Source organism: Alexandromys fortis, unplaced genomic scaffold, assembly GCF_014885135.2.
Source record: "Alexandromys fortis isolate MF-2015 unplaced genomic scaffold, M_Fortis_MF-2015_v1.1 scaffold_39, whole genome shotgun sequence".
NCBI classification, from domain to species: domain Eukaryota; kingdom Metazoa; phylum Chordata; class Mammalia; order Rodentia; family Cricetidae; genus Alexandromys; species Alexandromys fortis.
The window spans coordinates 2769261-2785138 of record NW_026067918.1 but is presented as its reverse complement, the minus strand read 5'-3'; the positions used below and the strand labels follow the sequence as shown (position 1 = coordinate 2785138).

General features: G+C 43.2%; 1 protein-coding gene across 1 annotated transcript in view; it reads left to right on the top strand.

The window, feature by feature from the left end:
- Chrna7 (cholinergic receptor nicotinic alpha 7 subunit) overlaps positions 1-15878 on the top strand; it is a 105508-nt gene that overhangs the window by 35991 nt on the left and 53639 nt on the right. Inside the window, exon 3 of the mRNA XM_050140018.1 lies at positions 11803-11847. Within this exon, the coding sequence (XP_049995975.1) occupies positions 11803-11847 (45 nt within the window). The remainder of the gene's footprint in view (positions 1-11802; positions 11848-15878) is intronic.

The following is a 15878-nucleotide window of genomic DNA, read 5'->3' as shown; positions in this document are numbered from 1 at the left end:
CTCTCTCTCTCTCTCTCTCTCTCTCTCTCTCTCTCTCTCTCTCTCTCTCTCTTTCCCTTCCTGAGAAAACTGAAACTTCTTGCTGTAACCTATCATGGATGGTTACTGTTTATGCTGGTGCTAGGGTGTGGTGACATTGTGGGGGCTAGGGCAAATGTCCTAGGTTTAATGTCATTCTTTTCCTGGGCTCCCCTCTGAGTTGTGATCTTCACAAGTGTCTCCACTGGTCTGTAGCCCTCTTGTCATCCAGAGAACTGCTGCAGTGTTCTGGAGGGGAGGAGTGACTGACGAGGCTGTCAGGAACATAGGCTTTTCTTATTTATGTGAAGACTGCGTCTGTTCCCAAAGTTACATTCTGTTTGCTTTTAGTAGCCGCAGAGGAATCTTGCACATTTACCAAGACAGCATGGTCCAGTTCCTAGAGATAAAAACTGTGAAACTGTATGACATCCGGTGTCTATGGTCATCCTTACTTTTTTTCAGGTTCACACTCAGGTTACAGTGGTTATCAAATCCCCATTTAAGCACTGCTATAGTTCAGGACTCTGGGCTATGCTTTAGCATTTGCTGATATGCAGATTTTTTTAAAGATTTTATTTATTATGTATACAGTATTCTGTTTGCATGGCCAGAAGAGGGCACCAGATCCCATTATAGATGGTTGTGAGCCACCATGTGGTTGCTGGGAATTGAACTCATGATCTCTGGAAGAGCAGACAGTGCTCTTAACCTCTGAGCCATCTCTCCAGCACTGACATGCAGATTTTTGTGTCACACTTTACCCTGCAACCTTAGTGCCTCTTGTGTCTTGAGAAAAAGCCATTGGTTTTTCCGTCTGTTTTGTGCTTTTCTTTTAAGTATAGGAGTGCTTGATGTTAAAGTAGTTGCATGCTGGAATAGAAAAGAAATGTACTTTATTAGGTTTTAATTCCTTCATTTCCTTTTGAGGATGTTGTACTTTCTTAATCTGAGGATTCATTGTCTAGTTTTGGAAATCTTTCCTTCCTTGACATTTCTTCTGCTCTTTTGTGTGTGTGTGTGTGTGTGTGTGTGTGTGTGTCGATATGTATTGGATATTTTCAGTTTGTTTGTTAAAGCATGTTTTCCATGTCATTATATCACATTGTCTTCCACTTTCTGATTATCATTTCTATTTTTCCTAACCCATTGTCCTATTTATCTTTTAGTGTAAACAGAGACTGTACTTTAGTTTCCCATCTTCCCAGACCAGAATAATCCACACAAAACTATATTAATTACAACACTGTTTTTCCAATGGCTCAGACATATTACTAACTAGCTCTTACATTTTAAATTAACCCATTTCTATTAATCTATGTATTAATAGAATACATGAGGCTGTGGCTTACTGGTTAAGGTCTGATGTCTTTCTCCTTTGGCAGCTATATGGCATCTCCAAACACTGCCTTCTTTCTCCCTGTTTAGTTTTTCTGCCTAGCTCCATCATGCCCTGCCATAGGCTAAAACTGCTTCTTTATTAACCAATGGTAGTAAAGCATATTCACAGCATACAGAGGGGAATCCCACCACATGTTTGGGTTTTTATTTCTGTGATAAAACACCATGACCAAAAGCATCTTGGGGAGGAAAGGTCTTAATTCAGTTTATAGTTGTCAGGTCATACTTCATCACTGATGCATATCAGGGAAAGAGCTAGAGGCAGGAACTGAAGCAGAGGCCATGGAGCAATGCTGCTTACTGGATTGCTTAGCCTTCTTTCTTATAGCACCCAGAACCAACTGCCCAGGGGTGGCACAGTGACCTGGGCACTCCCACATCAATCGTTAATCAAGCAAATGTACTACAGACTTGCCTACAGGCATATCCTATGGAGACAATTTTTCAGTTGAGATTTCTCTTACCTGAATGAGTCTAGGTTGGTTCAAGTCGCTATAAAACTGACCAACACATCCATTGAGATTTTATTTCAGTTTCTAAATTTCTCATGTTGGAAAACATTTTTTTCAAGTATGCATTTTCCTTTGTATATCTTATTCTTTTATATTTTTATATCTTAAGGCATTTAATTGTATTAATTATACTTACTCAGTGGTACCTTTTCCTACTTCTTTAGTCTAATTTTGTGGAGATGTGTTCCGATGATTTGACATCCTCTCCCTTACTTGTGAAGAACATTTCCTATCTTCCTGATATGCTTATCTGATTTTTTAAAATTATTTTTTCCAAACTATTTTTTAATCCCTTGGTCAAAAATAATTTCTTGCCTAATATGTTTTTATGTTAAACCTTAAAGATCTTATATTAATGTTTCTGAACATAGTTAATTTTTGTTTATTCTTCTGTTTGGTCATTTATTTATTCTGTTGGTTGATACTTCATAGCTTTAGTAGTCTAGAGCTACATGCATGGTTTGTAGAGTTCTCGGGCACTAAAGGCTGTTTCAGTTTGAATTCTCTGATACAAGACAATATTCTTAGGAGGTTAATAGTCTATCCTGTTTCTAGTTTTGTGTCCAGACCAAAATGACAAATTTCATTTTTGTTCTCCCAGTGGGTTCTTCTAGTTTATGGTGGGTGCCATGAGAAAGATGCATGTGGAGTGGAGGCTTGGTAGAAGGATCTTGCCCCTTCTTTCACATAGGCACCTCCCAGTTCACCCTGGCTTTGCAGTTCACTGTAGTGTCTGATCACACACTTGTAAAACTCCCTTAAAGGCAGGAAGCCACTGAAGAGAGTCCTTAAACATCATGATAAAGATGTTCAAGTGCAGCGCTTCACAGTTGGTGGCTTCTGGTGTCCCGGGTGGGGAAGGACTCAGTTATCTTTAAGGGGCTGGCCACTGGAACTTTGATGGTGCTCCGATGAGGACATGGGCAACACAAATTGAACTTGGTGTATTATTTTTTCTTTTGCAGAAAGGGCATAAAGGTGGGTTGGTGGACCTGGGACGAATGAGAAGCAAATGTGATAGAGGTCCACTGTATGAAATTTCCAAATAATTAATAAAAATATGATGTTAGAAAAATATTCTCTTTAAGTTTGTTGTTGAGATTTATTTTTTCTTTCTGGTAAACTAAGGGTTACTTTTAAATTGTCATTTGCTTTATCTCCCTTTTGATACTGTGTAGCAGCCTGTAGTGTTTAGATACTATGTAGCGGCCTGTAGTGTTTAGATACTGTGTAGCGGCCTGTAGTGTTTAGATACTATGTAGCGGCCTATAGTGTTTAGATACTGTGTAGTGGCCTTGTAGTGTTTAGATACTATGTAGTGGCCTGTTGGTATTCAGCTAACGGAGCCTGCTGTTTTTCCTGGACTCTGAGCAGATGCTCCATTTACATCTGGGAACATTCCACTCCCCTGCAGGTGCTGTGCTCTCTGAGCCAACCCAGAGTGCCCTCTTGATTTCACTTCTGTCTCAGGCTTGTTGCCTAATTGACTTAATCTCCATTTTCCATCTACACAAACTGTGATTACCTCATGCCAGTAACTCAATTTTTAGCTGTCTGTTTTGTCCCTTTCTGTTTCTAACTTAGTAGCTATGTAATAGTGCTATTTGGGCTCTCAGATTATTTATTTAGGTCTGCAGATTTCCCTCTCATTTCTTTCCATTATCTCATTATCTTGATTTTTTTTAAATCATTTTAATTTAATCCAAGACTTTATTGAGTTTTATAACAAGAACTGAGAAGCATGCTTGGGCCTCTTGCTTGGGCCTTTTCTAGACTGTTTATTTTCCTGACTGTGTTTATTAGCCTTAGCTGACTGTTTGCCTTCCTTTTCTTATTGAGGTTAGCACTTTCTAAGGGTCGTTTACTTCTTCACTTCTTCCATCATACCATGGATATGAACATAGTTTGTTGCTTATTTTAATTTTCACCTTATTATGGCATGCCTGTTCTTAATTGTATTCTTAATGCTATAATAGCCATGAATTCTTTCTCTTGTCATTCTTTTTTTTAATTGCACCCTGGTTCATGTTTACTTGGTTTATTAAATCAATGACTATATATTATTTATAGAAATATTAGACATCAGTGATAAAAAGCAGGAGAAGTTGCTGCTTCTCAATCTTGTTTCTAGAGGAAGGGGTGTGGGAAAAGGCTAGGCAGTGGATACTGGGGTGGAGTAAGAAGATCCGATATGGCATTGTGCATTGGACTTTTTGTGCATTTAGAGCACCGTGCATTGCAGAAAGCCACAGTAAACCATTTGTATAGTTTCACTGCAGAGTTTCGGGGAATAGGTATGCTTAATGAGTCTTAAACAGTACATGATGTACACATATATCATGTAGGGAAACATCTCAGGTACGCCACACATTATGTGTGATTTTATGATTTTTAATGTATCAATTAAAAATAAAATTAAGCTTTGTATCCAAGTGTCTGCTGTGATCCCAACTACTCGGGAAACAGAGGCAGCAGGGATCATAAGTTCAAGATATGCCTAGGCTAGGGAGTGAGTGCCCAACCAGCCGCTTAGGATGACATGAGCTCAAAAGAAAATTTAAATATGACATCAAAACACCTGTTAACATGAGGGAGCCCCAGCACCGCTTGGTAAATAAGGATCAAGTTTGAAAGATAACTGAGCAAACGGATAAAGAAATTCTGTTCCTAACTTCTGTTCACACACTTCATTCTTTTCCCATTTGTCTTTTGGCCTGTTGGGATTCCTTCCTCTGGGATGTCAGATCTTTGATGGATTACATGGGAGAGAGCTCTTTGGAAAAGCCCCAGGCGTCACTGATGCTGTCTGAATCTTAGTATCTCAGGCCTCTGGAGTCCCCTGAAGTCGGTCGCTTTTCTCTTGTTGCGCTCTTGTTGTGTTTGTTGTGAACAGTGTCGGGATGCCCAGTGCTGGTTGAGGAAGGAGGCTATTTTCAGCATAGAGGTATGCAAACCCTTGGTCCCTCTTCAGGATATCTGAGCTGTGTGTCTTTTCTACCTTTCTCCCTCCAGTCTTCTATCCCCACTGCCTTTGCCTTGCTCACCCCAAGGCTGCTCCTCTCTGTTAGGTTCTGCTGCTGCAGTCTGCCTGCCAGGCTTCGTTCCTTGTGGGAGACACGAAATGCCTTCAGTGAAGGGAGCCTGCGCATGCAGCTGAAAATGCACCTGTGGATTTATCTGACTTGGGCACCTTTGAGGGTGCAGACAGTGAGGTGGGAGCTCTTTCTTGGCTGTGTGTCTTGTTGCCTTTCAGTATCTTGAGTGAGATTCAAAGAGGGGGAAAATGACAGTTTAATTATTGTCCAGGAGACACCTGCCCTGCATATTTGCCATTATCCGGCCTGAAAAAGTCAGCCTGATTGGCTGGCTTTCTAGTTTGCTTTCCTGGGTTTTTCTAAGGTGGATGATGTCAGCAAGGAATTGAACACTGACCAGTAGGAAGTGTTTTTTTTAAAAATCTGTTATATTCTGCTTTGATTTTTTAAAAATCCCTTAAGCCCTTCCTCCTACATCACTCCTAAAAACAGTGCTCTCAAGCAATGTGTGATTGGCTCTGATAGTTAAAAATAGAATCAAAGAACTCAGAATCGCTCAAGAAGCTGTTGTTACAGTAGTTTCTCAAGGGCTGCAGTCTGCCTCAAGGGGACTGGTTTTCCAGGTTCTGTGTCTATGTTCAGATTCTCGGGATGTAACCGCACTGTTTCCACTGGTGAAAATCCTTGGTGAAGCCCTCACCTGTGCTAGGTGCTTGTGTATAAAGATCCAGTAGCCAAGGATCTAAGGATCAGACATTCTACTGCATTCATTGCGGGGGGGGGGGGGGGGGGGGGGGGCATCTGTGGATTCATCTGTCACAGAGTAACTGTCTACCTGTGTACCAGTTCTGAGAAAGAAATGGGACTGCTAAACACTTAGTTTCTAAGCCTTGTCTTTAGCAAAACAACTACCCCAAACACAGGCTGCTACATGTAGAGGAAATGCTAGCAATTTGGCCACTCTGTAAGTGTTTGAGCTCCATTGTACTAGCAGTCACTCCTCTGGTCACTGAACTATGGGGAATTTCTTTGTGACTCTGTGTTCTAGATACTGTGGGTGACTTTTCTTGCCGTTGTCATTTCTGGGTTTGCAAATAAGGAAGCAGTCGTGACAAAGTTCGGCAGCCACTGGAGTCTGTGCAGGCAGTGAGTGGGAAAGCCCAGGTCTGCCTGTGATCTCCAGACTTTTCTCATCATTCCTAGGCAAGACCTTGAACAGTCTAGACTGAGGGTGAGGAAAGAGCTCTGTACCCAGCAGGTGAGAACCAGGGGGTGTAGGGAATGCCAAGCCTCTTGCAGTGGGCTTCAATCTTCGATGCTTAAGGACTCTTTTATTCTCTTAAAGGTTTTGAGGATCTTTAGTCTTTTTAATTTTATTTATTTATCACATATATAGTAACCTACCTGCCTACACACCTGCCTGTACACCTTGTTGTTGCTGGGAATTGAACTTAGGACCTCTGGAAGAACAGCCAGTGCTCTTAACCTCTGAGCCATCTCTCCAGCCCCGACCCTCAGGTCTTATGTGTATGTGTTATAACTTTCTGCATTTTACTAGGCTGAAATTTTTTGAAATATATATATGAAAAAATTATGTAAAGCTCATTCATTTATAATGATAACACTATTAGGTTAACTATTACTTCCAGAAAAACTATTACTTTTCCAACACATAACCCTTTGCGCGAGAAGGGTTATTGTTTTATAGTTTTGCAAATCTTTCTTTAGTAATTTGTTTAGTAGGTGATTCTTACATGTGTCTTTATTCAGCCTCAGGCCAACCACCTACCACAGCATGTAACCTCAGTAGAACTCTGTCCTTTGCTCACAAGCAAAAAAAGAGGAAAGAGGGAAGTAATATGTCACGATTATGAAGAAGTTTTAACCTCGCTGAGTCTCTTGAGCAGCGCTTCTCAACCTTCCTATCGCTGCGACCTTTTAAGAGTTCCTCGTGTTGTGGTGACTCCAACTATAAAATTATTTTTATTGCTACTTTATAACTGCAGTTTGCTACAGTTATGAATCTTAACGTAAACATTTTTTTGTACATAGAAGTTTGCCAAAGGGATCACGACCCGCAGGTTGAGAACTATTACCCTAAAGGCATCCCAGATTGCTCTCTGAGATCTTCTGTCTGGAACCGATATCAAGTGTCAATATTTTTGTTATTGTTGTTGTTGTTGATATAAAATCAAACATTATCAAAGTGTTCACTGTGGCAACATGGACTCAAGAAGATATTTTAGTTCAGAATACATAATATCTGGTCAAAGAGATAGATGATTTGGATCTCCGCTTACGTTTCTTTAGACAGGGTCTTAAATCTGTAGGCCATGCTACTCTCAAACTCTTGATTCTTTTGTGCCAGCCTACACAGTGATGGGATTATCAGAGTGCACAGCTCACCTTCTGCCTTAACTGTGTGAGCCAAGGCCAGAGGCTTGCTCACGGTCTCACAGTTGACGCTTGGATGCATTACCTTCTCTTGGTCATAAGGCAGTATATGTTCATATAAAAGCATTCAAAAACAAACAGGCATAGAAAATGAAATTTGGGAGCCCACCTGCACATTTTCAGTTACTTAAAATAATAACTAGCCTTGTTGGGTTGTCTCAGATAAAAGCATGGCTGAAAAGAGATAAAATAAGTCAGGTTTGTTATAAACTATAAGAGCGTTAAGCAAATGTGAATTTATATCTTTCTGAAACTAGGGTTTAGACGGGGTTGATATACGGCTTTTCTCAGAGCTTTGTAAAATACTGTGGAGTATCATCTCCTCGTAACTCCCAAAGGAGCGACGGCTGGAGAAATGTGAGACTGCGTGGCAGACATCATCGGAACCCTCTGCAGGCTGCATTAGATGCACCATAATTTAAGGTGGATTCCTTAAAAGCATGTCACACAAATTGAAGGGTGCTCTTCACTGATGTGCCCAGGTTAAAACAGAGTGACAGAGGGCAAGTCGGCTGACAGTGGGGCGCTCGTGCTGGGCTGCAGGTTCTGTCTTGCAGGAGGGCTCCATCAGGTGACAGCTATGTAGCCACAATTGCTAGAACGGCTAGCACCGAGTGACATCTTGTCGACTAGATGGCACTGCTCCTCGCTCGTTTCAGGAAGCTTTGGTGGTAGCTGTTACTGTTATTTCCCAAGAGAGAAACCCTGGGTAGTATGCGCTGGTAGGAGCCGAGATAGACTGTGCCCCTCTGTGTCGCCCAGCCTCTCGTGGCAGTAAGAGCCAGATGGTAGCTTGAAGAAATCTCTCCATGGATCTGAAGCCCTCACTAGCTGTACCAGAGCCACACTCCGGTTTAGTGACCTTGGGCATCCAACCTCCAAACTGAGAAACAATACTTGCTGTTTGTCAGCCTCGTGGCTTTTTTTTATGTATTTATTTATTTATTTATTTATTTATTTATTTGGTGTTTTGAGACGGGGTTTCTTGTGGAGCCTTGCTGTCCTGGAACTTGCTCTGTAGACCAGGCTGGCCTTGAACTCTCAGAAATCCACCTGCCGCTGTCTTCTGAGTGCTGGGATTAAAGGTGTGAGCCACCACCGCCTGGCTAGGCTTATGATGTTTTCAGTAGTGTTGCTGCTGCTTAACTTTAATTTTGTTTTTATTATATTTTGCTTTATTTATTCTTGAGGCAGGGTCTTGTGTAAATCAAGCCGACCTCATAGCTGAGCATCATCTTGAGCTCCTGAATCTTCTGCCTCCACCTCCCGAGTTCTGGGATTATAATTATGTGCTCCCACAGCCAGCTTGTTGATGGTGTTTGTTATAACAGAACTAGACTAGAGCCATTGTTGCTTGTAGGGTACATGTGGTATGCTGGTGCGGGAGAATTGTCTGTATTCTGTTAAATATGTTTTAGAGAAATGCTGATTGGCCAGGCAGGAAGTATAGGCGGGTCAACCAGACAGGAAGTAGAGGCGGAGCGATGAGAACACAATTCTGGGAAGGAGGAAGCCCATTCCTCCCAGTCCAGCCCCGACCACCAAAGAAGCAGCATGTGCCCCCCCCCCCACTCCAGTGTGATGGCTGTGGTGGGAATACCAGCACTAACTGTATAACTGTATGACTGACTGCTGTGCCCCCCGACTCCAGTGTAATGACTGTGGTGGGAATACCAGCACTAACTGTATAACTGTATGACTGACTGCTGTGCCCCCCGACTCCAGTGTAATGACTGTGGTGGGAATACCAGCACCAATTAATTGCTGAAAGAATACAAACTTGGCTGGTCCATAACTTGTAGAAAAGCCTTGTGTGATGCCCAATGGACTTGTGTTTTGACCCTCTGTGTAGTGAGCTGTAGTCAGCATCCCCCTGTGGAAGCAAACTGGTAGACTGTATATGTATGAGTGTGCACACATGTGCCCGCATGGGCCGGAGGCTCCATACTGTGGCGGGAAGGAAAGGGAGACCTTGCCACCTGACCAAGGGTGACCGGAGAAGAGGAGATCCAGATGGAGAGTGGCAGCATCCTGCCTGGCGCCGGACTTCCTCTGCAGCCTGGTGTGGACCTCTCTGGCTGGCATTGCTGTGCTGCCAGGTGGTGAGTGGCTGCTGCTTGTTGATTACAGTCTGAGGCTCTGTGCTTCGGTCCCATGCTGCTACACAGCAAGGAAATCCAGTGTCACTCTAATGAGGTTTCTGTGCAGACTTTGGAAAGAAGAAAGGCTTTTAATTAGATTGGTAGTAATTGAGCTCCCAAACCACAGAAGCCTCTCTCAGGAGGGGCAGGCACAAGTACAATTAAAAAGAAGAAAAGGCACCTGAATGGAATTCTTGCTAACTCTCAGTCCATTAGTAACAATGGCTGCCTAATAACTTGAGGCAACAGATAGACATCCTGAAATATAATTCTATGTATGTACACACACACACACACAAACTCTATATAACTGTATATAACTATCGGGGAACATTTGCTCATTGTAGAGCATGGGACATGTTAACCAGCAAATGTTTACTACTAAGCACTGTGGCACATTTTACTTTAGTAAAGTAGATTTGTTTCTTGCTTTGATCAAACTGCAGATTCTTTTGGACTCATCCTGGCTTGGGATGGTGCTTTGTCCCAGGCCCCTCCCACAGACAGCTTGGTCTTTTCTCATTGCACCTTCATAATCACGTCTTCATAAGCAGATGAACATCTAAGCACAGGAACATCATGTATCAGCCTTGCTGATCATTTTTTATATGTGGGCTATATTTTAATTTCCACAAGGGACAGTATTCAATTCTCATGTTCATTTCTAGCCACTGACTGCACCCCACCCTGGTAGATGCCCCGTGCTTTTGGCCAGGGGTCGGTTTTTGGTGAGTCTTTGTCAGTGAACCCAGCCAGGCAGTTCCTGATACAATGACTAAAGGAGCCACTTCTTGGCAGGACTTCGTTAATACTTTCCCTGGAGAGTATTGGTGGCTAATGTTCTTAGGCCTTTAGTTAGAATTGAGAGTCCCAAACTGACCGACAGCATTTTCAGTGTAACTATCTCCTTGCACATTTTTAAATGAAATTTTTTCCTTATGTGTGAAGGGTGTTTTGTTTGCATGTGTGTGTAGGCATCAGTTGTGTGCTAGGTGGCCAGGGAGGACAGAAGAGGGCATTGGATCCTATGGAACTGAAGTTACAGATGGTTGTAAGCTGCCTTGTGACTGCTGGCAATAGAACCTAAGTCTTCTGGGAGAGCTGCCAGTTATCTTAACCAATGAGTGATCTTTCCAGGATCCCTTTGCACTTGTAGTAGTCAGCTATGTGAAAAAGAGTTGGTGCCAAGCCAATTGGAAGGACCTCATTTGATGAGACACCTTTAGATGGTGTGCTACTCGGCTTTCTGGTGCTGGAATAAACACCTGAAAGAATGAACTTATAAAGAGGAAAGGCTTGGCTCACAGTTTTTGAGGTCCCAGTCATTAAGAAGTTGGTTCCCTTGCTTTTGGCTTGTAGTGAGGAAGCACATCATGGTGGAAACTACCTACTCCTGGCCAGAAAGAGAAAGCTAAGAGGAAGAAGGGCTGGCATTTTAATGCGTCTGGAAAATGTATGTTCTACTTCATCCATTTGACCCATCTTGTAAAGGCTCTACTACCTCTCAGTAATGCCAAGGTGAAGATGGTGCCTTTAGCATTCCAGGGGAGACTTAACACCCGAGACCCAAACCTAAGAGGTGCTCAGTGTCCAACCATGGTAGTTGTGCTCTCCCAATCACCTGGATGGTCTGCAGACTTGAACCCCAGCTGGATCCTATTTTGGAAATGGAGAAATGGATTCTGAAATCAGAAAGAAGTGTGTTGAGCAAGTATTTGTAAGGTTCCTACCTTCCTGGCCCTGTGTTTACTCGCTTGCTTGTATTTATTTGGGTGTCAGGGGTCTGACATGTGGCCTGCTGGGTAGAGAAAGAGGAAAGAACCCAGCCCCGGGCAGAGATAAAGCAGGTGTATGGCCCATTTAGACCCTAAATATGAGCCAAAAGCTCCCCGTGACCACGCTTCTTCCTGGGGGAGTGTAAAGATAAGTGGCCAAGGACTTTAGCTGGCATCATTTCTGATGGCGGGATAGCCCGATTTTAATTTTCTTCTTTATATTTTGCTGTCTGTTGTAAGTGCTCTGTAATAAATGTGGATTACTTCAGGTAAATAGAAAAGCTTGCCTCTGGGGAAATGCTACTGGCATAGATTTGGAAGTGCATGGTGCATTCTAATTTCCACATGTAACACTGATCCCCAAAGTCAGATTTGGGCATAAATCATTGTATCATAGCTCCAAAAAAAAAAAAAGTGAAGCACTGAAGCCATATTTATGTTACCCTTCTCTTTTTGTTTTTTTAAGGATGAGAAGAACCAAGTTTTAACCACTAACATTTGGCTGCAAATGGTAAGTTCAGGCAGAGGCAGCCCTTGCCGTGGGGCCTGCCTGTTTCTGCCCCATGTGCATGTGCTTGAACTGCAATTGCATGGGAAGAAGTTCCTGAGAGACCTAAGGCTGGTGCCCTGACCCCATCCCACCCCAGCCCCAACCCCAGCCAGCTGAGAATGCTGGAGGACTGACTGCGTGAAGACTGTCATGTCTGATGGGTTGGAACCAAGGACGTAAGACTGTCAACAGCAGGACTCTGTGGTTGCTTGTCTTTTACTGCTGGATGGTTTCAGGAATCCCAAAAGCATTCCATGCCAGAGAAATAATCAGATGCAGGGCTGCGCCTAGAGATGGATGACCTGTGTGGTAGCTGCTCCCTAGCTCATAAGAACTTCTCCATTGTCTAAATTCTCCGGAGCAGCACATTTGAAGGAGGCTGAGGGATCCTTAGCCAGGATGTTCACACTCCATGCTCTAGCGTCCCCAGAGGGTCTTAAAAGGATACAGAGAGTCAAATGTGGTGATTGGAAAGTCCTCCAAAGCATTCTGATTGCCGAAGTGACACTCAGAGTGTTTCCCATTTTGAGGTCTTTGGAATTTTCAGGCCGGGGATGCTCATGTAGCAAACTCTATGCAAAGTATTCCAAAATCACCAAGCCCCCAAGCCCCAAAACACTTTGGCTATTAGGAATTTGGGAAAAGAATATTCAATATGTATTTTAGCCTTAAATTTTTAATTTGACACATATATTTCTAATCTAAATCATCTAACTGTAAATATATAGGTTCTATCAAATTTTAAATATTAGAATCTGGGTTTAAGACTGTCAGCCTCTATTTTAGGTGGAATCTTTATATACCACTGTAATTCTGGGCACAAATAATCCTTATAAACACAGCTCCCCTGTCTCTTATTTATTTTACATGGTTTCCTTTCCTCTTTGTGTCTTCATTTCTTGCTTTTTTTTCCTCCCTCTTCCTTTTCCTATCTTCCCCCTCTTCTTTGAGCTTCCTTCCTTTTACTTCTTCTTAAAAGATTTATTTATAAATTGTATATCTAGCATTTTGCCCGCATGTATGCCTATAGGCCAGAAGAAGAGGCTATCATATCTCATTATAGATGGTTGTGAGCCACCAGGAGGTTGCTGGGAATAGGACCTCTGGAAGAAAAGCCAATGCTCTTAACCTCTGAGCCATCTCTTCAGCTCTATCTTTCCTTTCTAAGACAGGGCTCTGTTATGTGGTTCAGGCTGACTTGGAACTCCCGATACTCCTCCTTCACCATCCCCAAGCTCTGTGAAGCATCACCATGCATATTTTTACACTTGCATTTCTAGCGCATTTTTATTAGGATTTTGTCTTATTGCAAAATTTTAGATTTGCAACTCCATTAATTGCTCTACTTAGATTTCTCTCAAAAGTAATCCTACTTCATGTTCCGGCTTGGTGGGAGCCTAGCCAGTTTGAATGTTCACCTTCCTAGACATGGACGGAGAGGGGAGGTCCTTGGACTTTCCACAGGGCAGGGAACCATGACTGCTCTTTGGATTGGAGAGGGAGGGGGAGAGGGGTGGGGGGAGGGGAGAAGAGTGGGGGGAAGGGGGAGGGAAATGGGAGGCTGGGAGGAGGCGGAAACTTTTTTTTTCCCATTCTCAATAAAATAAAAAAAAAAGAAAAAAAAGAAAAAATAAAAAAGTAAGTATTTATGTAACATCATTTCTTTAGGCCATAGTATATTTTAAAAAAATCTTCTGAACTGATTTAAGGATGCTACTATTGGTATATAACTCACCAAAGTGATATGGATCACAAAGTTCTAGTTGGAAGTTCTTGTCTGTCAAATATGACACTATTTTAAATTGACTTGCGCATCCACAGGTAACTTTTTATTTCTAGAACTGAGCAACCAGTTCAATTGTGACCCTTGGTTCTGTCACTGCCTTGTTGCAGATGTAGGGACCTGTAGAACTGGTAACAAGCAATATTTGTGTGGCCGTGATACTCAGTTCCTTGACATTTCCAGGTTATCTGCCAAGAATAATGTTTTCTTTAAATGTGTGTCAGCTGTCAGTTTGATTAGTTTTTCCTTCATTATTTTGTTGAGAAGGTAAAGTTAAAGAAATTAAACCCCATCTGAATTTTGAAAACATTAGACTGACAGTTAACACACACCACTGCTGTGGATTGGCCCCATGCTTGGTTCTTGAGTTAGTTGTATAAAATTAGGAATTGGGTAAGTTGAGGGGAGCCTGTCTTTCTTGTAGGAGGGGGCAAGAGAAGTAATAGTGGAGGCAGAGGTGGCCTTGGCAGATGAGGTTTCTACAGAATCCATGTGTAGTTGAGAAGTTAAAGCAGGTGCAGGAGGTGCGTGTAGCTGCAGAAGAGCCGTCCCACTGAGGGTTCTCACTATCTAATAATAGTGTGGAGCTTTGAGACTGTTCCCTGCTGGAGTTAAAACAACCACAGCCCGCCCCCTCGTGGGTGCCCCTCTCTTGTTTATGCCAGGATGTGTGATGTCTGGGGATGGCAGCTGCATTCTCCAGGGCACTCGTCCCTCACCTCCTATTCTTGCCTCTTCCACAGTCACCTTAATCTGGCTAAATGCCAGCACATCTTTTCAGACCAGGGATCCCAGTATCACCCTGAACTCCTGCCTTTCATGTAGAACCCTTCAAGAATTCTGGTAGCTCAACTTTCAAAACAGATCCTGCCTCTAACCGTGGTTCACTAGCCCATGGCTTCCCCTGTTCTACGTTTGGCTCTCTCATGTCCATCAGTGTAGTCTTCCAGCCATTCTATTCACCTCCTATTCTCTCCCAGTTGTGTCTGATCTCAGCACAGCAGCCACAGTGACCTAAGTGAAGATGAATGCCTCCAGGCTCAGATAGATCCCTCCCCGTCCGTGGCTCTAGTCTCTCTGGATAAGCTAAGAGCTGAAGCCAACGACGTTACCTGCCCTGCTTTTTATCTCCTCTCTTACCTTCCCTCTGCACCCTTCTTCCCGATCTGCTCCCCACTGCCTTGATGTTATCCATACCTGTTGCTTACAGATGATCTTCTGGGATTTTGCATGCCCTGCTCTCTCTACTCAGAGAACCACTTGATGGGTGGGTTCCCTTGCTTTCTTCTGCTGTCTTCCCAAACACCACCTCTTGACTTGCTTCTTCCCAAACCTTCTCATGCTGTATTCAGTCTGTGATGTTTATCGCCCCTCCCCCAACTCTTTTCACTGTTGGGAAGAGAAGAGCATGGTAGCCAATGTTCTACCACTGAGCTGTGTTCCAGTCCCCATTTTATCCTCTTCGCTGCTCTCTTCCTCCAATAAACTTCTCTCCTTCTGACATACTTAGTGCCCACTTGTCCATACGTTGCTTGCCTCCAGGTCTTCCCCACTCCCGTTTAGCAACTCTCGTGTGCCAGGGTTGAGCCCCACTGTACCTCCAGATCCTAGCTCAATGCCTCAATTGCATTAGGCACGAAATAACCTTTGTTGAAGGAATGAACAAACCCAAAACTCTTCATTAACCCAGGGCGTGGGGACTAAGTTGATCCAAATAAAAGTCAGCTCCTCCTACATCACAATGGGATGCTGTGTGTTAGTTAAGTTCTGGGAACTCTGGGAGATGATGGCTGTTTCCCTGGGACCTGTGAGGAACAAAGCAGCTATTGACACCCCTTCCCTTCCCTTCCTATCTCTTCCCTTCCCTTCCCTTCCCTTCCTCCCTTCTTCCCTTCTTCCCTTCTTCCCTTCCCTTTCCTTCCCTTCTTCCCTTCTTCCCTTCCCTTCCCTTCCCTTTCTGTCCCTTCCCTCCCTCCCTCCCTTTATCCATCCCTTCCTTCTCCCCTCTCTTTTTAAGCACTTCTATCTTTGTGGCCCTGGTTGGCTAGGTACTTGTTGTGAACTTGAAATGATTCTCCTGCTTTGGGCCCCCAGGTGCTGGAATTATACCCCACCATGCCAGTCTACAGAGTCACAATATGCCATGGACAGATGGACAGCTATCTATCCCAATGTCCACTTTCCTGGCCCTCAGAACTTCATTGCTCTC